Source organism: Clupea harengus, chromosome 11, assembly GCF_900700415.2.
Source record: "Clupea harengus chromosome 11, Ch_v2.0.2, whole genome shotgun sequence".
NCBI classification, from domain to species: Eukaryota; Metazoa; Chordata; class Actinopteri; order Clupeiformes; family Clupeidae; genus Clupea; species Clupea harengus.
This window is the reverse complement of record NC_045162.1, coordinates 28,419,502-28,446,293: the sequence shown is the minus strand read 5'-3', so window position 1 is coordinate 28,446,293 and position 26,792 is coordinate 28,419,502. Positions and strand designations below refer to the sequence as shown.

At 44.2% G+C, this 26,792-nt stretch overlaps 2 protein-coding genes across 7 annotated transcripts in view; one reads left to right on the top strand and one right to left on the bottom strand.

Annotated features, from left to right (window-relative positions):
• Positions 1 to 18,162: 18,162 nt before the first annotated feature.
• Positions 18,163 to 20,221, top strand: ccka (cholecystokinin a). The gene is given in 3 exon segments (NM_001309836.1): positions 18,163 to 18,227; positions 19,160 to 19,433; positions 19,959 to 20,221. Coding segments are annotated over 2 exon segments (411 nt in total). The 5' UTR covers positions 18,163 to 18,227; the 3' UTR covers positions 20,096 to 20,221.
• Positions 20,222 to 24,757: 4,536 nt separating this feature from the next.
• The window catches only part of trak1a (trafficking protein, kinesin binding 1a), a 39,839-nt gene continuing 37,804 nt past the window's right edge, over positions 24,758 to 26,792 (bottom strand). For 5 of the 6 annotated variants that reach the window (XM_031576709.2, XM_042709191.1, XM_031576706.2 and 2 more), the window contains one exon: positions 24,758 to 25,859. In XM_031576709.2, coding sequence (XP_031432569.1) covers positions 25,376 to 25,859 — 484 coding nt within the window. In that variant the 3' untranslated portion in view covers positions 24,758 to 25,375. Of the gene's footprint in view, positions 25,860 to 26,527; positions 26,615 to 26,792 lie in introns of all 6 variants that reach the window. The other variant, XM_031576710.2, reaches the window with a different exon arrangement.

Below are 26,792 nucleotides of genomic sequence, written 5' to 3'. Positions count from 1 at the left end.
GGGGAGGGAGGGGGGGGGGGGGGGGGGGGTGTCTTGAGAGTTGTGGCTGTCTTCATTATCACTGCCCTCCCAGGGAGAGCGGCCTCAGCTCGCTCGGATACACCCCGTGCACTGGATCTGTCTGGATCTGACATTTACTGTTTGTTAACAAAATGGAATAAACTGGCGAACAGGATGAGCGAATGAGGACCTGTCACGCTGAAATCCATGCATAATTAATTCTAGGTTAACAACAGTTAAAACTCAAATCAGGTTGTCCCCAATAGAAGAATAACTGAATTAGTTAACTGTGCAGCATCAACCACACCAAATCTTAGTGACCCCCTAGTCATTAGGAACTGTAATTCCATTTTAGGTTGTATCTGCTGATTTAACAAGGGCGGTAATTATTTGCCTGCAGTAAGAGAATAATTGCTCTTTGGAATAAAGTCATTTTCAAAGCCCCAGTAGAGTATCCAACCTGTATTAGAGGTAGAACAGCCAGAGAAAACAACAAGAAGCAAAACCCTAATCAGGGTTTGTTTACCAGCCAGCATGTCCACAGGGATGACAGTTTTGCCTGGTCAAAATAATCACACTTGTAAAAACACTCATGTCACATGACATTTCATAACGCAGAACTATCACAAGAATATTTGCAGACTCTGAGAATGTGTGGTCTTTGTGACCACAGCCTGGCAATCCAAACGTAGCAAGGGGAATATGCATACATACATAACTACTGCCAGCCACAGTGTGTGAAACAGGGCCACCAGAGAGGCATACACACTCACACTCCCCTTGGTAATACAACATGTCTGCTTGCTTGAACAGAAAGTCAATGTCAGACATGTTATTGCAGAGGAACATGCACCTACACATACTTCCCACTATATACAGACCAGAGGGATGGTAGCATTCAGTCAGTCAGTGACGGAGGCAAAGTCTGTCTTTGTTCGTTTTAGTCCTGTATTGCTTCTCTTCCTGGCTAGAGGTTTTGTGTAGAGTTACATATTCTATTTTCTGCACATAGAGAGTGGTCATATCACATTATCACAGGTCGACAAAATGTTGAGACACCACAAAATATTTGATAATGAAATTGTTTCACTGTGATAAAAACAGGATTTTGAGTTTTTCACAACAGTGAGTGTCATATACACTTGTGAATATGTACGTTTTAACTGCCTTTGAAGTTGTCAGTCCCTTTTATGAATGCAAACATGATGTGGCGCTGGAAACTGTGAGTGGTTTAGGGGGGTCAAACATGTGCCGAAGCCTCTTGGAGCCTGTGCTGACAACTGGCATTCAAAGGATGACGAGTGCTATCTGCACCCGTGGCCACATGACCATTGGTGTTCCATAGACAATGAGTAATGTTTGGTCTGATTTAGCCATGAATCATGGTGAGGTCACAGCATTCACCTGGACCTGTAACTCACGATCTTTAGGCTCCGTGTGTGTGTGTGTGTGTGCGGAGACAGGGGCCAGTGCACAGCTATTGTCTTCACAATGTTATTTGAGACGTGTCATCTCGTGGGAGAGATAATACTCTTTTGTGATAGAGAAGAGGACATCAAACATCACAAATACTAGGAAGGTATAAACAGTCAGGCAGGTTAGAGCTAAATATTACATTTCATTTGTATCAGCTGACATACCACAAATTTAATTTAATCCACAGCAAATATCTACAGTATATTCTAATCTCTGCCTGTAGCCTACTTAAGGGGAAAGGATGCAGGTTCAACTGAAATGCATGTAATTGAAAGCTCACAGCTAGTGGTAAATTAGCAGATATTATGGGTGTAATTCTGAAAAATAAAAGTCGATAGTTTCACCTCCCTTTAATATCTGTTTGATGGTCACTTCTTTCACATGATCACCTGCAGTCTGATGTTGTACTGCACAGTTCCTGTATTAGTTCCGTCATTCATCCAACAAAACAAAAAGAGGTGACAAAACCTCAATATCTTAGTGCGATTGCTAATGGACACCCCATTCTGGCAATATTTCCCTTATTGTGTCACGGTAGACCTTCTAATTAGCATAGTAATAAGGGACAGCAGAGCAAAGGTCACCATAAGCAATATCCAACATCAGTTTATATTAATGTCTTTGTGATGATAGACTTGACCTGCCCAGAAATACTATTATACACCAGCCTCTCTGTGTGTGTGTGTGTGTGTGTGTGTGTGTGTGTGTGTGTGTGTGAGGATGGGTGTGGGTGTGTGTGTGTACGTGTGTACGTGTGTGTGTGTGTGTGTGTGTGTGTGTATGTGTGTGTACGTGTGTGTGTGTGTGTGTACGTGTGTACGTGTGCGCGTATATGTGTGTAAGTGTGTGTGTCCTAAATTTCCCTCGGGATTAATAAAGTATCCATCCATCTATCTATCTATCTATCTATCTATCTATCTATCTTGTGTCAGTGAAGTTGTCTGACTCCAGCTCATAAACTTGTCCACTCATTGCCATTATACACGAGTGCTAAATGTAATTTCTCTGTGTCATTTGATGGCTTTATTGGAGAGATCTGGAACACCGACCAATGGTTGCTCAGCGCTATATGTCTATTCGTATTTCAGTTTGTGTATTACTGGGGCATTCCTATTTGTGTGAATGAATGGAGACAGGGGAGACAAGTTAATGCTCCACAATATCCCGAATCACTTTCTATTAATGTCTGTGTGACTGGGTGGGTGGCCGGAGGCACAATATCATTATGCGTCACCTCGCACAATAACTTGCACATCACAGTTTCACATTTAGGCTGAGAATTAAAATGGCTCTCAAATGATTGTATATGCCTTAGCTGATAATCTCAATTAAATGGAGCTGAAACTAAATGTTATTTGTATTAATATGGCAGCACAAATATCAGCGTTTTATTTGAGTCCTATCGAAATACTGCTCCACATCAAACTATGTTTAGAATATTAATTGTGCATCCCTTTAACTTTTGAGGAACATGAACCTCAATGAGTGTTAGATGGAGACATGAACCAACCAACAGAATGAACACGTAACAGAAGACTTCCTTTAATTCCAATACTATAGTGAGATTTGAAGTTTTCCTGAATACCAAAATGCTGAGATCCCCTCTAATAACGCTAGCTGCCATTTCCTTGTATCCACTCATGCAGTGTTGGTGACGAGACCCAGAAGTGTTGAGCTGAAAGCAGCACTGCCAGTTGCGAGCAGCTTGTGAGCAGCTGATGTGACAAATCTCTGTAATCGGCAGTCCAATTAGGCTGATACAAAGATCCTGCAACCAAATACATCAAGCGTGAAGCGCGAGGCGTATGCAACTCTGACCAATTTACCCAATACATTCAAAGCAGGGCTTTAGAGAAATGCTTCTGAAAAATTCAGTATGGGGAGGAAATTGATGGTTCAATGGCAAAACTCCATCTGAAAACACAAAGTCTTACTAATGAAACACAAGGAAGCAGGCACACAGTAGCCTTAAGTGATAGGCTTTGCATACACCTCAAAACAAGAAAACAAGAAAACAAGACAGAAGAACAGATTTCAAATGTGTCACCCTTTCTCACTCATATTGCTAGAGGAAAATCATTTTAAAACATAAATAAATGAATAAATATATGATGAATGATGATTTTTTGTGAAGATATATTTCACACTGCATGCAATTACAACAGAGTCAGATTATCCTCATCTCAAACAGTACCGAATGATAGTTACAGGCTGCAACAGACTCTCTAAGAACTCTGTCATGAGCGAGAGCAGGCCACACAGGAGGACACAATATGACATTGAACATCTCTCGGTGTCAGCCACTTTATCATCATGTGTCATTGAGAGATTGTTGAGCGCGTGGAAGAGATCGTCGGCTGAGAGCTTCACATAAGCCCCCAGTGCTTGAGGACTAGGAGAGACTGATTTCAGTGACTGATTTCCCCCTCTCACCATGAACACTTCACAAGAGATGACCCACAGGACACGACATCATTACACCCGCCACGGAACGGCAATACTGGCCAATCATCGGAGAGCCATAGTCAAAACTAACCATAGATTTGAAATGATGCTTTGGACTTCCTCTCCTGCCCTGTAAAATGGGGTGACAGAGGAGGGTGTTAATCACCCTGTTTGATTGAGCGTCTGTGATCTTTGTGTTTAGAATGATTGCATAACACACTTGTATGTGCACACAGACACACATACACACACACACGCGCACGCACACACGCACACACACACACACGCACACACGCACGCACGCACGCACGCACGCACACACACACACACACACACACACACACACACACACACACACACACACGCACACGCACACGCACACGCACACACACACACACACACACACACACACACGCACACACACACACACACACACACACACACACACACACACACACTTGCAGGGATGCTCCTTTGTTTGATCTTTGATTACAGTGTAATGAGATCTAACAAATGTTTGCAACGAATGATCCTTTCCCTTCACTATGGATCTGTCCGTCTGCTGGCTGCAGAGGGATCCTGTCATCTACCTTTTGCCCTTCCCCACACTCATACAGAAAGGGTTTCTGATACTACTTCAATCACTAGATACATGCAATATTTGATCTGCTTTGTGCATAATGAGAGAGCATAATGTCAATCCTGCTAGAGGAATGACAACCTCAAATGATGACATTCATTCTATATTTCTGTGTCTGAATGTACCTACAGAGTCACACTGTCGTCAGAACTGTGAGTGTTTATCTGACGCATTCTCTGACATCATCAGATCCGTGAATAGCCATCTACAGCACAAGTGACATGAAGATACCGCCGGACAATGTTGGAAAGAGACACAAGCAGAAATGGTTACGGACACAGACACAAACAGTTCAGCATAGAGTGTAGAGGAAGAGGAAGATGAGGAGGAAGAGGACGTGTACAGTCTCAAAACACACCGAGGGCAAAAACACAATCCACTTTCACTAGTAATGGAAGAAACATATAGGTACTAGTTCTAATTTCATGGCTGTTTCTGTCTCACAACAGCAAACAGAATAGCAAATAGAATCCCATCCCAACAGCTGAGCAGCAGGGAGTGGAACCGCTAGACTTTCTGATCTGACCGTGCCTCATCAGTGCTGTCTAGGCACAAGTCAGAATGTGCACAAGTCAGAGACTTTAGCTAATGAGCACTGCAGGCTTCATGCATGCCGAGCTAACCATAGCTGACATTTAAAACACCACTTCTTACGTCCTCGGGCTAATTATGCTTTCCTCCTACAGTGTGTAATGGACACCCCTTATCAAAGTTGCCAATAATTTAACAAATGGCCTTGTCTTGATCCTTGTAATAAAGACATATGTTGTATTGATTGAACCCAGTGAGGCCATTCTTCCACATGATCATCCAACTAATTGCTTCCTAACAGAATGCTTAATGACATTGTACACAAGGACTCTTATCGGTGCAGGTCTACGCCACCAGAGCTCATAAATCAGACGGCAGACATGGAACATTAAGATTAAAGGGACGTGCACATGTTCACCAACCAACGCAAATTGGTCCTTTCAAAGATCTGCAATTATAATGCGGTTAATGACAAATACAATAAAAACTCAGATCAATCTTGTCTTCTGCCCCACCTAACTCAAAGGACTGTTTGTGCAGATCTTCGAAGCAAAAAGTCCTCTTATGTGGTTGGATGTATGATATTTTAAAAAGGTATTTCTACAAATAGACTATCTTTAAGAGATCCAACCTATTGAATGTGTCCACTGTGGTCCACTTGCATATGGGAATGTATACAGTGAATGATTTATGGTAAGAGAAGATTGTGTTTCCTTTTCAGGGATCATGCATAAAGTCATCTGACATGTCATATCACGCCACAGAGGAGAGCACGGCTCTGAGAAGTGGATGTTATTGCAACGGACGCTTTGACATTTGTATGCTTGTGCTGCTGTCTTATGCTAGAGCTGGGTGAAACCTTACCTGATTCTCAGTGACGCATTTCTACAAAAGGTGCCATGGCTTTGTGTGATATTTTTACATTTTCAAGCAACCATTTGCCAGACATCAAACATCATGTCTAAGTTGTTTCCACTGGCCTTGAACATTAAACCTTTTATAGGTTCTCTGCATCTTCTAGAAAAACGTCCTGATAAGAGAAAATAAATAAAATGGAACATACTGTATGTAACAAATAGTAGACCATTTGCACAAATGGCAGCACATTGACACATGTATTTTACTCATCATCATAACATGCATGAGTGATTGAATGAAATCAAAATGCTTGAGTGCTTCTAATGGCAGCGCAAATGCTGTGGGCATGGGGGCAGATGCGGCACCAGTCAATTGTGCGCTGCTTCAAAGCAGTGCTGATGTCACCAGTCTTATTAAAAAAGTCCTCGAACTCTTCAAGCCCTTGCCGTTTTGAACCAAACGTTCCCTCCCGGGAAAATGTTCGTCACATAATTGTTCCTCTCACATACTTTATGAGAGTGCCCTACATAATTAGAGTTCAGCACAATGTTATTGTTCATTTCCATGTCCCAGCCCACTATACACCAGCTCTGAGACACAATAAGTGGGAGCAGAATCACACCTGCAGGCAGCCAAATGTATTAGCAACCCCTCTCCCATAAGTTAAATGCAGCTTGCATTTAAGTCGTGCAGCTTCATGCAAAAGGAAAGATTGATTCCTAATTGCATCAGGTTTGCGAGCCCTTTTCTTGGAGCCCTTTAGCCCTAGCTCCAGAGGTCCATTCCCAGGACTTCTCTCACGTGCTGAAATGGGAAAGTTTGGCTGCTAGGAGGATTCCAGTCATGCACACAGGCCCCATGTCCCTGCTGTCTTCGTCGCTTCTCACATGCAATGACAATGACTCACTCAGAAACGACTATTTTTATAAAAACTGCCTCAAATCCTCGTGCAGCAAACAATAGGACACTGTTGAAAAGGAAATCAAGCAAACGGAGCGCTGCATTTCACTTCAGCATTCGGTGCCCCTCCATTCATATGAAGAGTAGGATTTAGATCTGAATTGTATGGATTTTAGATGGGAGCTCATTATGGGAAACAGGAGCAGGGTTAGGTGATGAGAGATGTCACTTTCACGGCTCAGTGTTGCACTATGGCTGCCTTCTTGTCTCAGCCAGTATTTGCCTTCCCACCCCGCATATTGATGATCACACAGTAATAAAGTCATTAGGCCTGACATTCAGTCATAAAACAGCTCTCATAAAACAGCCCTCTGTCATGGGAGCAGCCACCTTTCTAACAAACAGGTAGCTAATCAACATGAAGGAGGAACACATCTGATTGATTAAGAACCGATTACTCTATTTATCTCTGATTGTTCCACTGCTTTTTTACAGAAGGATCTCCGTATGACAGGTTGTTAGTTTCCCTTGGTCCCTCCGCGGTGGTGTGCTGGTCACATCCTCACGCACCTCATGCACATCTTTGCCAGGTCAGAGACATTGAAAATGTACTTTCAGTTGACATGTTTTCGCTCTTTAATTTTCCTCAGAAGCCAAATCCTGTTTCAAAAGTATAATGGGAGAAATATGCCCGTCAGAAAGACTGAAGGAGGAAGGAGAGTGATTTTTAAATGTGATTCATCTGAGTATTACAGGAGTCTAGTAAAAAGCTATGCTATGACCCACATGTCATGTTTTATTCATATCGGAAAACCCTGGAGTAACAAATGTATGACAGATCCTATATTTTGGCGAAAGAAATTCAGTTTGCTTGTCAGCTACAGAAAAGTCACCCACTACCCAATCCGAATGCCACTCAGCCCAGAGGCAGCTGACAGGTGAAAAGCCTCTGGGCTTGCATTTGAAATCTAGGAATCCTGAGGGGGCAATTTGATCCTTGTCTCTGCGATGTTCAGTCCATCAGTAAACACTTCTGCTCACCCGTTACGTGTGATTGACTTTTCCCCTCTGACCGGGGGGGATTCCAGGAAGGGGGATGAGAGGGATGGGGTGTGGGATGAGTCTCTCTCTCTCTCTCTCTCTCTCTCTCTCTCTCTCTCTCTCTCTCTCTTTCTCTCTTTATGTGTTCATTACAGCCGTGCTGATGGATGCCCCCTTGGAGGGTCTCAACAGCACTAGGCCACAACACCACACATCACACAACCCTCATGCTCCCTGTCAGACGGAAGGGTAATATGGGATGCAATGATCACTAGGAAGCAGGGAATAGTGGGATGAGTGTGGCTGTGCACACATGGTTGGATCACCGTACACCATTCCTAGTGATCCAAACATCTTATTGGGTCAATAATACCATAGTGGGATTATTTGTTCTAAAGGCAGTTGAGAGTGCAGAAGTGAGACAGAAATAAATGGTCTGGGCTCAGTTTTTGGCAGGAAGAGTCCCCAAATAAAGTCAGAAATAAATGGTCTGGGTTCAGTTTTTGGCAGGCAGAGTCCCCAAATAAAGTCAGATTCACTTCACCTTTTCAGTCCAGGTGGTTGATAAACCATGCCATTCCATCACTGTTATTGCCTAAATATACCCCAATTACCAGCAGACTAGTGAGTAAACAGGCAGATGGGTTTCCTGTCTCTCTCTTCAATGTAAGTATGACGTCTTCAGTGAGTGATTCTATACGCATAGAGTAGCTGTTGATGCTTCTCTGCTGTGTGCTACAGCTGCTGGGATAGACCCTGGTGGTAATTCTCAACCTGGAGCAAATGATATCTGCTGAGCAGCACAGAGTCCAGCATCCTTCCTGTGGTCCTGGCCCCGTCCGTCCCGACTCTCTGACAAGAGAGAATGAGGTTACAGAGCTTTGCCTCCAACCCGCCGATGAAGGGAGTGATTTCACACGATGAGAGCAAGCTTTAGGGACAGAGCAGATTATTACTCAGTATCCAGAGGAAGGAGAGCAGATGATTTGTCTCCGTGGACTGAGAGACGTTTCCTGGGGATAGAGGGAAGGAGAGAAACAAGAGAGAGAGAGAGAGAGAGAGAGAGAGAGAGCCCAGACCCATGGCAGTGGAAAACTAGGGGTGAGAGAAACAAATGTCAGCACCCACACATTACCAAGACGATATCGATCGAGGAAGTTCCCCTCAAATCTAAAAGTGGCCGTTCAGGAAGACTCTGTGAGATATGAGAAAATGTCAAGATTTGTGTTTCAACAGTATGACATGCGAGTAACTATGGAAACAGCCTAGACAGAAGTCTGATCAATGATGCATCCTTATTTTTTGTACTTCACGTTAGTACTTCTTTTTTCCATTGAGCTGAAACTTTTGTCTCACCTGCCAGGAGTGGCACATCCAAAGATGTACAATGTGCAGCCCTGAGTGGGGTGTTACGCTCCACAAATGGCCACAGTCTAACTTCCATGTTTCCATTAAGAATAGCGTATCCACAAGATTGATATCATGGTTTCTTCTGTTAAGAATAGGGTATCCACAAGATTGATATCATGGTTTCTTCTGTTAAGAATAGCGTATCAAAGTTCAAAGTTCAAAGTACTTTATTTGTCATTGTCACAAAAAACAACGAGACTGTAGAGGCAGCAACAGACAGCTAAAAATGTAGGTTGCTGTGGACATTAACTGCCACAGCTAAATAATAATAAATAACAATCAATGAATAGATAAATAAATATCCCTGAGTAAATTAAAAAAGAAATATATACATTGAGGTGCATCAATAGTTGCAGGGTGGAGTGTTAAGAGTGCAGTCTATGAGGGCGGGCCGGGCCGCAAGATTGATATCAAGATTGATATGTGTCTCTAAATTGTCATAGCATGTGGCTTAGCATATGTGATAAGTACACCTTGACCAGTGGGAGAATGACTCTTTTTCTGATGGTAATGATCCTCCAGATATGAGTTTTGTTTGGAATGCCTAACATCCTGTGATTCATTCATACGTCATAAAAACGGTTTCCAATGTGATTAGACTTGACCAGTACAGACTGACTGTTCTCTTGCAGACTCCGGTGCAGGACATGAGACATAGAGTCAAATATTCTGCTCAAAGAGAGGATTGTCAAGATGTTCTGATCATTAGCTCAGGTTAAGGATGACATCACAGAACTGTGCTGTTCTTTACTGGATATTCTGGCTTGAATGACCAGTATCTTTAAATGGTTTATCTACCAAAACAGCACCTTGACATGCACAATGTAATTCTCCAAATATGAAATGGATTCCATCCAATGATTATGTTTCTGTTTGCCATTTTTCAGTAACACTTTCAATTACAGTCCACTTAGCTGTTAGGTAAGAAAAAAGAAAGTAAAGAGTAAGTGTATAAGTTATAAGTATATGTATAAGTATAACTGGTTATTAATGGGTCATTTACACACATTTTACAAATCTTTAGCTACAATTTCAAATTCATTGTAATTCATTATAGGTTCATTATAGGTGTTTATGTTTGTAAATTGGCCAGAAATAACCACTTACCTCTACAATCATAACCTGTCATCACTATCCTCTCACATAGCCTTTTAACGCAAGTAGATGACCATGTTGTTACCGGGATGTCCCTTGAAAGTAATTTTAAGCAACCTAGAATTACATTTTGAATTACAATTAATTCAAAATCGTAGTTATACATTCCTTATTTGTAAAATGTGTGTAAATGACCCACTAATAACCACTTTCTTCCACAATCACACCCTTTACTTAATCTTTACTTATTTTTTCTCACACCTTACCCAAACAGCTACTTAGTGGCTGTAATTTAAATTTTACCTATATTTCTTACACACTTTTAGTTTTAATTTAGTATGGGATAAAGAGCACAGAATTCTCTTTGTTGAGCTATGTCTTTGAAGAACACAAATAGATGAAGGAGTTTGGCAGCAAATGGAATGGATGGGGACATGGGAATCAATGGCACATGGGATGATGGGGATTGGTTGTCTTATGGGAGGGCACTGATGAAAGCCTCGTCTGTCTCAACATCTTCAACACTCCACGCTCTGAGAGACATAATGATGCTGAGCGCATACCTACCACTCTCAAAACTACCCTCCATCCACCCACCACCTCAAAGCCCATCTGAGGCTACAGCTGAAGAAATGCAGTAGGCCGCCCCCACACTGCTAAAAACACAAGCCACCCACAGCACAACTAACCTAACCCGCTACAGCTAATTCACAGCACAACTAACCTTAACCGCTACAGCTAATTCACAGCACAACTAACCTAACCCACTGCAGCTAATTCACAGCACAACTAACCTTTACCCGCTTACAAGCTAATTCACAGCACAACTAACCTAACCCACTGCAGCTAATTCACAGCACAACTAACCTTAACCGCTACAGCTAATTCACAGCACAACTAACCTAACCCACTGCAGCTAATTCACAGCACAACTAACCTTACCCGCTACAGCTAATTCACAGCACAACTAACCTAACCCACTGCAGCTAATTCACAGCACAACTAACCTTAACCGTTACAGCTAATTCAGAAAGCAACACAACCCAGCCACATATAGAGAAATGTAGTACCCAATCTCAAAGCTAACAGGCAAGTCAGGCAACCACAGCTACCCACAGCTTACACACAATTGCCAGCCGTAGCACAGGCAAAGACACCTTCTACTGAGCAGGCAGCAGGCAGCAGGCAGCAGAACCCTATTCAAAATGCAGTCATGATAAATAGATGTTTAAGGTTGTGTGATACACCTGTATGAGCTCCTGACCACATTCACTGTGGAGACGCTGGCAGGTTGGGCTCTGGTAGTTGAGGTTTAAATGTTCCAGAGAGCGAACACAGCTAAGGTGGGGGTGGACAGGCAAAGAGACACGAATAGAGCTTTCCCTCCTGATTGTGGCAGGTCACTCTAAACAGTGGCACCTGGAGAATGGGGAAGTGAAGCGAATGGCCTGCCAGCTTTTTTTATTGCAAAGTGTCGAAGATCCCATTTGAATTCAGCGCACACCAAAGTGTCAGCCAGGAGGGAGCACACACACAGACCAGGTGGGGAGGAGGAGAATGTTTAGGGAGCTTCTCGGGAGAGCAGTGGCTGCTAGAGAAGAGAAATGGTCAGAGCTTGTCGGATTTTGCCCAGAGGTGTTGATGTTTATTGTGGCAAACCACACTTTCCTGAATCTTGTTTATGAGCTCTACAGCAGCTGAGGAGCAGCCGATGCAACCCGCATCAGGAACATGGACAGCAGCTATTGTATGCACGCAGCGCTAGTTGTTAGATTCACTGTCAGTGATGGGGTGATATTATGTTATATAATAAATACAATGATTTGTGTTATCAACTAATCATGAAATGTAGAGTGTGTGTGAAGGACCCAGGTACACTAAATATTGAAAAAACTATCATCCTATGATGTGGTAAACATGCAAACTGTCTTTTTACAAAATGAAAAAAGAATGTTCTGAGCTGCAGGATTTACAGGAGCTGTAAGCACTACACAGGGTGATTTTTACAATCCATGAGTGGATTTGTGCAGAACCAGAAGGAAGAATGTAATATACAGCAATATGAGTTTAAAGAGGAGAATTTGGTGTGTAATCTTTGGGGTTTCAGCAATACCCAGTTTCCATCAGTCTGTTGACTGCATATCTCACTGCCAGCTTGCCAAACTAGAAAAGTCTCCTCCTCCCTGATCCAAAGGCCACACATGGATCAATACTTTACACCCATGTGATCAGTGCGGCCTATTTGCACTGTCCGGTAACCTTTTTTTCCTCTTTGAATTGTGGGCGACACAAACTGCTGTAATGTGTTTTTTTCCGAGAGGAGATTGTCCCACTTTAAGCATTACCCAAGTCAATTATCATAATGTGGTCCATCTACAAACAAGGCCATTTCACTTTTTTCTTTTTCAAAATGGTATTCCCACTGGTCTCAGCTCTTAATTGGTTAAATAATTGAAGCACAGAGTGTGGACTGTTCCAGGAATAAGACATCACAGTAGGAAACGCTTTCTTTTCAGAAGAAGGAGGACTTGTCCTCAGTCGCCTACTTATAATCATTCTTCAGTCGATCCATTGTTGAGAGATGACCGAGACAGTTAAACCTGTCCACCTGGTCTCAGAACACAGAGCGGACAGACAGAACTCAGAGCAGACAGACAGAACTCAATGTCTACTCATAGGAACTCAAGGCATACTGAGGAGCCCATGTTGACGGTCGAATGCATTTATCCTTTTTTATTATACTATACTTTTATCATTTGCGGCCTTTATCAAAATAGACTTTCAGAGAGGTAAAGCAAACGTTCATCAACATGTGCGCTCCTTAGGAATCAAGCCCGTGCGTGTGGTAAGCTCCTTCCTCCATGAGCTCGGTTCTACCTGGAGCTTCAAACAAGTAGCCTGGAAGATGAGGATGCTTTTTCTCCTGTCTCACTTACATGCTCCATTTTGTCCTCCCGACCCTCTGCTCCGCTCTCCTCTGCTGTGCCCCTCTCTGCCCGTGGAGTGATTGGGGCTCGGGGTCCCTGGCCACCCAAATTGCCCGGGCCTCATGACCATCGCATCCTCAGAGCATGCCAACGCTAACCATGATGGGAACAATGCCGTGGAAAAAGGCCACAGTCTGCCTGACTCAGGCACTTGAGGTAATTGCAACACTCATATTCCCGCACTCTGTACCCACTCAAAAAGATGGGCCCTGCCACAGAAGCATTTATTGAATAATGTTTTTTTTTCAGAGAGGAGGGATTGTTATTCCTCATGTGATTTCATCTCAGTGCTAGTCATTTTAATACAATCGCACAATAAGAATGAACCCCGGCCTTGTTTAAACAGCATGTAGGTGGCCTTTATTGTAGAGAATGTGGTGCCAACTGAAGAGGCAGACAGAGTCTTACAATAAACATGTGAAAATATGGAAGGGAATCCACGGTAGCGCCTGGGCTTTGGTTTGAGCTCCGAGTCCTGGCTGAAATGAAAGCTGCTGTTACGCCTGAAATCCAGTCAGTCTCATGAAGGAGGATGTCTGGACTCACACTCAAGTTTCAGAAGCACGAAGAAATTAGCTACTCGTCAGACTCATCAGGTTATTTCACTTTCAATTGCAACAGGAGAAATATCATAAATTGCACAGAATGTATGCTTGAGTAATCATATACAAATGAACTGTAGTTATACAGCATTGTAAGTTTTGTATTAAGATACTCACATAGAACACATCTTAGTTTCCAAAACATCTCACGGAGCAACAGCATATGTTGAAGGAAAGCCGAGCCGACGGGGTGTTTAACTGTGTCAGAGTATTGATGGAAGGGTGACCCATAGGTTTAATGGTTCTGCAGACAGATCAAAGGGGTGCTGGATGGATGAAATAATGAAATGACTACACGATTGACAGACAGGCAGTTGATCAGGGGGATCGCTGGTCACACATACCGGTTACATTTCTACAGCAATCGGATCAGTGTCAACTGCAGTGCCTAAGCGTAGGGAAGGGCAGAAGGATGGTGAAAGGTGCGAGGATGTGTGCGGTAAGAAGATGGGAGTGCTTTGTCGGATATACTGCCAAAACAATCCATCTTTTAATGTAGCTTTAAGTCTCTGCTGCCACTTTGGCACTGTTGGGTATTGTCTTGTGTTGTCATGCTGGAGACTTGTGCCGACATATAATCATTCTTTAGTCAATCAGTTAATAACAGTCAGTGAAAGACTTGTGCCGACATATAATCATTCTTCATGTCAATCAGTTATTGAAAACAGTTAGTGAAACGCTTGTGCCAACATATAATCATTCTTCATGTCAATCAGTTATTGAAAACAGTCAGTGAAAGACTTGTGCCGACATATAATCATTCTTCATGTCAATCAGTTATTGAAAACAGTCAGTGAAAGACTTGTGCAGACATATAATCATTCTTTAGTCAATCAGTTATTGAAAACAGTTAGTGAAAGACTTGTGCCGACATATAATCATTCTTCATGTCAATCAGTTATTGAAAACAGTCAGTGAAAGACTTGTGCCGACATATAATCATTCTTCATGTCAATCAGTTATTGATAACAGTCAGTGAAAGACTTGTGCCGACATATAATCATTCTTTAGTCAATCAGTTTTTGAAAACAGTTAGTGAAACGCTTGTGCCAACATATAATCATTCTTCATGTCAATCAGTTATTGAAAACAGTTAGTGAAAGACTTGTGCCGACATATAATCATTCTTCATGTCAATCAGTTATTGATAACAGTTAGTGAAAAAATAAAACATATTTCCCTTTGTTTCTGAAATTCAGCTTCAGCTTTTCTGTACATCCATGGCATAGGCTGAGAGGCTTCATGTCTGCCAATGCGTCTCCAGCTCGATCACAGAACACTGTCCACAGGCACATTGTTTTATAGTAGTGTCAGAGACGCATGTCAAGGCAGTATACCTTCAATTCACCTGAATTAATATTTCAGAACCAGGAAAACAACAGCCGCAAGACCTTGAGTTTTTCAATAAATCTCTTTGTTTTATGAGCGTCGGTGCTTTTAGTAGCTAAAATATTTTACATACTGTCAGAGGATCCCTCACTGGACTGCATCGCTGCACGGCTGTATTGCAGAGAAAAAGCAGAATTCTCACTGCACTCAGGAAGAGGGCAACAGCATCTGAGAATCTCATTTTCACTGCACTCAGGAAGAGGGCAACAGCATCTGAGAAACTAATTCTTAGAATCATTTTGTAGGATGGGATGGGGGAACTGACGACTTGATGTCACCCTCAGGGACCCAAATTCTCTGCGTGTTTAGTGTTTGACCAGGGTCCTGGAATGTTGATATGGCGTAGTCACACTGGGATTTCTTCAGTTACACTGGTCGCCCTTTCAACCGGTGTGCTGATGCTTGAGCCCATGAGCAGCTCAGCACATAGAGCGTGGTGGCCCTCCAGCTGAAGGTTCCGTGTGTACCTATAGTAGGCTGGAGTAGTCATCATGAGAGTGGAAACCTTTCATCAGCAACAGGTCTATTGTGTAGTAAAAACAGGGCTGGGATGACACATGCAGCATAGCGTCTCCACTGCACTCACACACTGATCTGACACACGCTAAAGAGCAACACTGTTTTAAATAAGGATGAGACAGTCAGGTATGGCCTTTTCAGTGCACGCCAACACCTGTGACAGCATTCCTACTTTGCCTTTTTTCTGAGAATAGCTTCAAGGAAACACTTCCAGTGAATCAGTCCAGTAATGAATTCAGAAGACGTGGCAGCCCCACAATTGTACCTGACCTCCTATCATCCTCAAGTTCTCATTTTTGCACGGTGTCTTTTCTGATGTGGACAGGGGCTTCAGTGGAACTGCCAGGGTTGTGACTCTATCAAATTACAATTTAGTCCCGATCACTTTCATGTTGAGCACATGGTAATTAGTTGAAGCACATGGTAATTAGTCTGGCACATAGTAATTAGTCTGAGACTGATGTTCCGACCACATTTTATATTTAAACTTGAACCCCGCTTCGTTTTATATGGTCGCTGCTGCAGCACGTAAGTGTGTGTCATTGGCTCTTGGTAGAAGGGTTCATGAGACGTCCTTCCTCATCCTCATCATCACCGCTCAGATGGTAAACTCATTTGGATTTTTTTTTTATTCTTTTTCCAGAGGAAGCTGTTTCTCTTCCTCAGGTGTGTAAATGCCCATAGCCTCAGCAGACTGTGTCATAAACATGGGAGAACACATGCCGACGCACGGAGGGTCACATGAATAATTGAGCAGCACTCTCTCAGCCTCCCTCGGTCTTCATGAAGCGTGTGTGTGTGTGTGTGTGTGTGTGTGTCTGTGTGTGTGTGCGTGTGTGTGTAGATGAGCCTCCCTCGGTCTTCATGAAGCCATCTCTGACGAGCTCCTCCAGCCGTCACGAGCTCCGTGGCTCACTCACGGTGGAGCACGCCCTCTGCATCAGCTGCTAATCCCCCCACCGATGAGGGGGTTTGACGGGTGAGGCCCTTTCCCTTCTCTGTGAGGCAACGCACGTATGCTCTCCTCTCTCTCACACACACACCTCTCACGTCCTGCGATACAGATCCCCTTTAAAGCCGCTGAGATCACGCCGCCCCCCTGTGTTTCAAAGTTACAAAAAAAGGCCAAGGAAAACTTGGGTTACCTAATTTACCTCTGCGTGACCTTCCTCTCACCAGCGCGGCTCTACCTCGCCTCCTCTTCCTTCTCATGCCAAGCCACCGTTTGATAAGAGGGTTTAGCATCTGCTGACATCCAGGCTTCTCAGCGCCTTCTGCTGGCCGAGGCTCATCACCTACCTCAGGTGTTTTCCATGCACTCTCAGTCTTGGATCACACGTATAGTCGCCATTCTACGCATACACATCAACTCTGTCACAGTCTAGTATTCATTTCCTCCTCGTCCAGACAAGGCATGTGTCCAGGCTACTGGTGGTCTGGGCCTTGACAGTGATAAAAACATCGTGGGGGGGGGGGGGGTGTTTGCATAAGTGTCCCCAATGTTTTTCGTTAGGAGGAATGCAATGTAAGTAAGCACCCCCAATTAAGTCATACACTGGCACACTGGCGTATTTTCACACATCAAGTGTCTCAGAGTTACTGAAGTTTCGCACTAATTAAGACAGGATGACAGCAAAAGAGGCTTTGGTGTAAGTCAGCATGAATGTAGTTTAGGGGACAGTAACACCAATATTACTATACCAATACCAATATTGAAGCGCCTTGAGAAAATGTTATTGTTTTGGCGGTATATAAATACAATTTTATTTAATTGAATACCATCCAAATAAGCAACAGCTTCAAATCAAGTGGACTGTATAAAACCAAACAGTAATGTTTTAAGCATCAGTGTATATACCTGTCGTTATTTGAGTCACATAAAAGGCTTTAAAAGCTGGTTTAGATTTATAATGTAATATAATATAATATCTCATATGAATATTGGTACATATCGTTTATACATCACATGATGCAACACCCTGCAAATAGCTTCCGTAGCAAAGCAATATGAACTTCTAAATGTGTCCAAATATGGAGGTGGCTCTGACATTAGTTAGGTCAATGAAGTATTTGTGCACATGTGTATGTGCATGCGTGCATGCGTGTGTGTGTGTGTATGTAGCAAGCCATCTCTGCGTCAGAGCTGCGCAAACACTCGGCAGGCAGGCCATCCGAGCCCCCCCACCCCCCTTCCCCCCTCTCCAGTATATAAGAGCCGGCCCCTACTCTTCCCTCTGAAGTTTCTCTCAGTCACTCATTCAGCGGACAGTGCGCTTCTTCTCCCTCCTCTTCTCTCCGCTCCGCTTCTCTCTGCTCTCATAGCACGGACTGAAGGTAAGAGCCTTTCTGAGTGAGCATGCATGTGTTTGTCTCTGTGTGTGTGTGTGTGTGTATGCATAAGTCCCTTTATATTTTGTCTTAAATGCAAATTATTCTTTCCGTAGTTAGGTATGTTTGGTTGTTCTGGTCTGAATGGAGCCTTGAATTGTTTTTTGATTATTTTTGTAAAGCACATCTATCTATTTATTCTGACGAAATAATTGGTATACGTAATTAACATATCAGATTTGAATAAAAACATTTGTGGTCAAATCGGATTTAGGACCATAATTGAACCAATGAATTGCAATATCATGCTTGGAAAGATTTACTCAAAGACTAAAGATCTAGTGCAGCTTTTTTGAGAATATATTTCACATTTCTGGATCACATTCATCCAGCATTCCTCAAAAATCACCAGCATTTTATTCTCCTTTGGGAGCTCCTGACTGGCTGATTGGAGAAGAAAGCAGTTCTTCTTGAGATGATATAAGCAGCCTCATTCCACACAACTCCCCTGAGACTCGCAGAGGAACACTTCCACAGCACACAATTAGAGGCATCTTGCCCTTTTTAATAATTCATTTCAATCAGCTGATTTTCTTTTAATGAAAAGGTGTCAACGGTGTCAAAGGGCTCATTTCTTTTAATGAGACTATGTGACGTAAATGTAAAAGTAATGGCTTTGTAACCAATCTCAAATACATTATGTGTTATTACATATTCAGGCTCATCTGTTTTGGAATCAACCTTATTCCCTCTCTGTAACATTTTAAATGAAGCCATCACGGTTCTCATCCCTTGTAATTCAGTTTAAACTGAGGTAACTCCTCCTATGAAAATCATCATGTCAATAACAAAACATTCATCTTTCTCTCTCTGTGTGTGTGTGTGTGTGTGTGTGTGTGTGTGTGTGTGTGTGTGTGTGTGTGTGTGTGTGTGTGTAGATGAACTGTGGCATCTGTGTGTGTGTGCTGCTGGCTGCTCTCTCCAGCAGCGGCTGCCTGGGGCTCCCAGCCCACCCCCCGCAGGACGAAGGCCACGCCCGCACAGGGGCTGTCTCCCGGGCAGCGGCGGCAGTACACAGGCGTCACACCCGGTCGGTGGCAGCCCCCAGCGGAGCCCTCCTCCCGTTCACCAAAGCAGCCGTGGAGGACGAGGAGGAGCAAGACCCCCGCACCAGCCTTACCCAGCTCATCGCCACACTCATCGCAAGGAAAGGTGGGCCTGCGTGCGCGCTCATACATACACACACACACACACACACACACACACACACTACTAAAACATATAGCCCTAAAAGACATAGGACATAGCACTGAACAGAGTGGACTGAACAGACAATCACAGGCAGTGCTACTGGCTGACTGATCTCATAACTGATAAGGAATTGTTTCCCTTTCAAGTAAACAACACGAGTTTCACCTAAAGGGAGTGTTATAAAGAATATATAGTATATAAATATGGTGAATTCAAAGAACCCTCAAACTAACTAGGCAAAAAGCTCCCAGCCCAGGAGATCTGATGTGATCTTCCCTTCTCTTCCCTGCTTTTTGTATTGTAGTACTTATTGTGTTTGTGTAGTACTTACTGTGTTTTTATGTTTTATGTTATGTGTAGTACTTTCTGTGTTTGTATGTTTTTATGTTTACTGTATGCACCTATACATCAGAACAAATTCCAGGTAGGTGTAAACCTACTTGGCAATAAATACTATTCTGATTCTGATTCTGATTCTGGCCTCAGGTGCGTCCCGCAGGAACTCCGTGCTGACCAGCAGAGCCAGTGGGCCGGCCGCCAGCCACAGAATAAAGGACCGGGACTACATGGGCTGGATGGACTTTGGCCGACGGAGTGCGGAGGAGTACGAGTACTCCTCATAAGACCCACAGGCCTGCAGCCTCCCCCATCATCCAGCACCACCTGTACAGGAGCAGAGATTCCTCATATTTACTGTTTGGAAATCATTGTCTGAAAACTATATTTACGATACATTCGATGTCAATTTGTTTGTATAGTGAATATGATGCAATATAAATATAAGTACACATACAGACTTTTGCAGAAAAATACGTTGTGAGAATGTTTATTATTTTAAGAACGTGTTTCACGCTTTGCTTCTAATACTGTCATTATTGAAATTGTGCATGTGTGAGCATAAGTGATTCCTCAGTAGAAATACACTCGCCAGCAGTTGAAAAAAACGGGAGCTTTGTTGTAAGACGGTGTGGCCCATGGGCTTCTACTGTTGGCTCTTTTTTAAGAAGCTTTTATTGCAAATCAAAGGACTCTGTTTTGTTGTGGAGGGCCAGTGTGCACAGATAACATTTAATGAGTTTCACTAGGACCAGATCGCGCTTATTGACCCTTTGCAGCGGCATCACTCAATGCTAGCATTAAGAGGCGGACAAAATAAAGCTTCCACTAGATCTCATTCTTTAAAATAGGCCTGGGGGACAGACCGCCGAGCACATAATAGCATCGCTCACTCATCGGCATCACGTGAAAAAAAACACGATGAGACTACAGGGCGCGAGCTAGATGTTTACCATTACAACGCCCCATTAACAAATGTTGTAGGTGTTTGTGTGCAGCGCTGGAGACCCATTTCAGTGAAACAAAACACTGGAAGGGAGCACAATCGCACAGGTGCTCAACAATGAGAGTTTTTTTTTTCCCCCATTCTGTTTAACAATAAAACTACTCGCTATACAAATACGGAGAGCAAACCAATGAGATGGTCCGCGGGCGGGCAATTATGTATTCTGCTCAATTAACCATACACCAACAACAGAGCGCGAGACATGACTGCCCTTTCCTCCACATTGCAACTCCACCATACAAATGTTCACGCTATGTAAAATGGCTTAGCTTGTATTTAAAATTGAAAAATTTGATTACTTTTAATATGTGACAGTTTTGGAAGCACAATACACACAGCAAACTATGGACAGAGCCTCACTAGGGAAAACATTATTTTTTTTTTACATTCATGGAACAGTAGTTTTACAAAAAAAAAATGCTTTTTTCATAATGGAATGTTATTCTCCTCACTTGACATGCCTCTGTGTTGTGATTAAATGAGGGCCAGAAGAGGAGGTCTGAACTACCTCATCAGATATGTTCTCCCAGGGCGAGCCACTCTACACTTAAGCGATTACCTCTCACTCTAGCGCACTTCGTGTAGAGGGTGTTCATCTCTGGCCTATGCAAATGAGTCTTGAACACCACCATCGCTTGAATAAGCCGTCAGCTCTTAAATTATGCGGGGGCTGGTTCATTACGCGCTTCTGAGCACGTTCTGGGCGCACACCTCCGCAAAAGAGCAGCCAAGGACTATGTGGTGAAGGTCGTATGGTTAGAATGGTCACTGTTGGGTTACTGTCCCATTATCATGCTGGCTATATGCTAGAGCAATATAAAACACTTAGGAAGCTAGCTGAGGAACAGAACGGAGAACTCACTATGCGAACGGATAGGGAGTATGCATGGATCCTTAGTATAAAAGAAAAGGGCTTTTTCCACACATAAACACCAAAATATTCAGTTTTCATAATTGTAGCCAAGCTAGGATGTCAAGGAACCAGCAGATCTTTGCTGAAAACAAACTCACAGGAGTCTTATGTTGGATATCATACCTACAAACTCGTACTTCTGGAATAGCTAAGCTTTTCGTGTGTGGTCTGAGAAAACAATATCTTCACAGGGCCTCTGAAACCAGGACTAAAATGTCATCAGTCTGAGTGTAATGAACAATTATGAAAATTCCCGAGAGACAGCCTTCCTTGTCTGCCAGTTATTATGTGTGAGTGTAAGTCAGGGGGTGATGGGAGTTGTGTCCACTGCACACTTAAGCTTAAAACCTACAAGATGTTTTGTGGCACGGTGTGATGATTTTGCCCACCACAGGAACCAAATCCACTGTTCTTTTGGGTAAGTCAGCCAAATATGCCATTTTACGAAGCAGGTCACGCGATCCATTAGAACCCCGATGCCCATTGGCAGGACATAGAAGCCAACTAGGACAAACAGTTTATTCTGTTCTGTATAGTATTGTAAAGCATTAACCTCACCAACAAATTAAAATGAATGTTAACTAGGTTTCAAATAAATATACCTCATCTTTATTAGTTCTTGAACTACTGGATATCAAGGGAAATTAGAGTTACCCATTCTGTAATACTTATATCAAATTTCAATATATACAGATATTGATAACTTACTTGACTTAAGACCTGAGGACGCATGTATTGCTTGTTCTTGTGGATACATGCTAATTCCTGGGCTTACCAGAGGACTTCAGTAATTGGCCAGGGAAGTCTTTGATCAAATAATGAATCAACATACCATCTAAACAAGAACACCGCTAACACAACCAGAAGCCTGAATGCTCCAAAGGAAATTCAACCTCCATTTTTACCTGGTTTTATGTATATAAAATGCCACCGTCTTGTGGCAGATTTAGTCTGGTCGACCTACCTTCACCAGGGGGTTGTAGCCAACAACAGCATGAAACCAACCTTTAACAAATGAAACACAATCAAATGACGTTGTGGTTACCTACAGCCCTGAGAGAGCCATGAAATGTTCAACTTAGAAAACTGAACAGAACTGAAGAGCACAGAACAAAAGGTCAGACGAAGAAAAGTCATATCATGTTTTTATTGATCACTGTTTCTGCCGAGTGTTTTGGAGGTGCCAGAATGTAGAACTCCCTTAAACGCCTTTCAGCACTGTTACACCATTCCCCTCCACTTCCTCCTTTTAAAGTCTAGTTTGTTGCTTTTTAAAAAAAAAAAAGTTAGCAAGACTTAACTCATTGCATAATTGACCATTTACAATGAAAGTGGCCTAGTTCCCTTTGTGGTTGAACGTATTTAAAACGGTCCTTTGAATGGATGAGCAGTCCTGGACACCACCGGATGCGCTGCGGTACATTCAAAACACATATTCAAGTTACAGATAAGTGCACACACACAATCTTAGGCAGACAAATCTCGTTTTGCTTCCACTAAACAAAATACAAACAAATAATAATAATAATAATAATAATAAAAAAGAATAGATGTCTAGCACTGCGGCACATGTGCTGAAGTTACACACTTCCAGAACTCTGCAACCATGATCTGGGATCAAGCTTTATCCTTGCTTATAACCCATCAAAATCCCAAAAACACTATCTAAACAGATGTCTGGCGTTATGCCTCAGGTTCAATCTTAGTGCCAGTCGTCCCACACAGAGGCAGAGGACATCAGGAGGTCTGACAGACAGACAGAGGACATGAACTTGAATCTCAGGCACTAGGACAATGCTCTTAGGGGCACACCTAGAAATGTAGTATAACCTTTGTAAAGCTTAACCGTTCAGTCCATGTGCAGGTGAACTGTTATCAACCATCATCATCACACACTTTAACTTGAGTAATGCACGAGCCCCTGTCAGCTCTCTGCTCAGCTGTGGGACCACAGCTCAGTACTGCACTCTGGTGGTCTGGAGATGTCCTACCCACTGCTATGTGTGCATTGTTTTCAGGATTCAAGTCATGGATTAGATAAGCTGATTTCATTTAAACAATTTTGTACAGATTATATGTTCACACACGCACACATACATACACACCCTTATAAACTAGGTTGGTCGGTTAAAAGATGAACAAACAAACAAACAAACAAACAAACAAACACAAAAACCCTCTGAATTGTTTGTTTTTTGTGAAGCTGAAACCCCATGATCCTTCACTACAGACAGACACAGGCTCCATGGCACCCTTTAGTAGCCTCATCTAGTTCAACTTCAGACGCAGACTTAGGGGGCCAGCAGGGTTGGTGTGCAATGCAGAGTTTTAGCTCTGCTAAAGTTTAGGAACACATTAATGTTTACCATGCGGCCCTGAAATGAATTGAGTTAGGGTCAGGTTTCAGTCAGAGTCCCTGGATGAGGGCTACAGCGCCACCCTGTGGACATCACACCTGTCTCCTATCCCTCCGACCAGGGCCTACTACCCCTGCCCTGCCCTGCCCTGCCCTGCCCTGCCCTGGCCTGCCCTGGCCTGCCCTGCCCTGCCAGGACTAGAGACTGGGGTGTGAGTGGTACTAGTCCTTCTTTAACAACTTGGCAACAAGAGAGAAGCAAGGTACTATATAGCATTTGGATTAAGGTGCTTCCTCTGTCTCTTGCCCTTGGGGAGGGTTATTCGTTCTTGCCCCAGACAGGGTAAGGGCATGAGGGTAAGAAGGACACAGTGCTGCTGCAGCCCCAGGATGTAGTGAGGGTCTGGGGGCAAAAGAAGAGGTACAGAGAAATGTGTTATGCGATCATGGTCGCCTTCACCATCGGGAAGAGAGAAACAAAAAGTGCTTTTTATTTAGTAGTTGACCACCAAGGTTTGGTCATCTCCAGGCCATCTCTCCACAGCAAATGTGCTACATTAAGCTCTTGAACCCAGAACTCCAACAGAATTGGCTTATTCATATGGTGGCTATTCTGTCCATTTACTTATCTCACTGGTTCAGAGAGAAAGATTCAGGGGCACCTATACAACAACATCGTCTGTTCAAAGAGTTCCCCCCCCCCCCCCCACAGGCACAAAGTGGATTCGTCACGAAGGAAACATTCTCCATCCTGAACACACACTGGGGTGAAATGGACAAGAGGGGCTGATGATGGGAGCAACAGAAAGGCAACATTCACTCATGATTCAGGCTAGTCTGTTTGGGCAAGGGGGCCGGGGGCGGGGGCGGCAGCAGCAGCTCTGTCCCACTCTCGGGCCCTAGACCCTTCATGGCCATGCTGGCCCCCACCACGGCGGGGTAACTGGGGGGGGGCAGCAGCAGCTCTGTCCCACTCTCGGGCCCTAGACCCTTCATGGCCATGCTGGCCCAACCATGGCTGGGTAACTGCGGTTACGGCGCATGCCCGCGTTGAGTGTGGGAAGGCCTCCTCCAATGGGGCTGGTGACCATGGGATGGGCCCCTGGTGGCCTGCGCAGTCCCCCACACAGGGGCCCCATGGTCAGAGGGCCAGGGGACACACCCAGGCGCTTCACCTTGTCCAGCAGGCGGAGGTTGTGCACGCTCACCTCCGTCGGGCTCTCCGAGTCTGCACCCTGGGTGGGCCTCCGCCCGGCGCACCTCCTTCAGAATGGAGCTGGCTGGCCTGGACGTCAGGAAGTTGTCGTAGGGCGGGGCCGAGGGGCTGTAGTCAAAAGGCGGGTCTGCAGTGGGGCTTCTTCTGCGTTTGGCTCTGGTGGGGGAGTTGGGGGGGTGGAGGGGAGTGTGTCTGGCCCGTGCCTGGAGTCCTGGCAGAGGGCGCGCTCCGCAGGGTTGGGGCTGGGTTTGGGGTTGGCGTAGTCGGCAGGAGCGGACGCCGCCACGCGGTCCCAGCTCCAGGGGTCGTACACGGCAGCAGAAATGCCACACTCCTGCATCATCCGCACCAGACCCAGCGAGGTGCTGGTGGTCTTGGTGGAGTCACGGAGGTTGGTGAAGGACTCCGCCAGGCTGAGGCGCCGTGGGGTACAGGGAGTGGAGGCCGGCCTGGAGGAGCAACGGAGGATGCTGGAGGTCGTCACACACGAGGCTGAGGAGGTCGACACACACGAGGCTGAGGAGGTCGACACACACGAGGTTGTGGGGCCAGACATCACACTGAGGAGGTGGGGGGGAGAAAAGAAGACAGGAGGGGAGGGGAGATCCACAAAATTAAGCACACATCTTTTTTTGGTGAAAACATTTTGTAAGTCAGTTAAAAAGCGGTTTGTGTTTTTAGTTGAAAACAGCAGGATGTTGCAGTATCCTTGTAATGAAGCTCAAATAACTTTGAGGGGGATTATAAATCCAGGAAGCACATGCGCTAACAACATGTTTGCATTCACACGGAACATTCCCGTAATTCAGCCGAATTTAACCACACTAAAGTATTAGTCATCTGTTAATTGAAATAGAAAGAAATCCATTTCCAATCTGCCATGCTTTTTTCATTCATAAAAACCATTTAAAAGGACTTGCATTGCTTCCTCTAAAGTTCAATCTAAAGTTTGACTCTTTTCCCTAAAACTGCGACTGTGACAGTAGGCACGGATACTTTTCGTCCCAGAAAAGTCCTGTTCGTGCAACTCCCATCCGAGTGTGGTTCGGCACGAGCAGCACTAGATCAGGCTGGACCAGGGGGAACACTAGCGCCCCCCCACACACTTCAGATGGGCATTGCTCTGGGGGTTAGGGAGCCAAAACAAACTGTTAGAGGGGAACACACACCCATGACCTTTAACCCCTAGAGATGATGGGGCGGGGCGGGTCATGTGATGCAGTCTCACCCACAGGGCAGGGTTCAGTGGGCCTGCTCTACATCAGCCCTGAGGAGCAGGTGATAGAGCACCGCCTCGTCTTCCTCATCACATGACCTGGGGGAAGCCAATGAGAATGTTCTTACGATGGAAGCCTTGGTGCTGCAGACTGCTTTGTTCCACTGTGAAGATGAATATGGTGGAGGTGTGTGTGTGTGTGTGTGTGTGTGTGCCTCTCTGAAGATGAATATAGTGGAGGTGTGTGTGTGTGTGTGTGTGCGCCTCTGTGGTGATG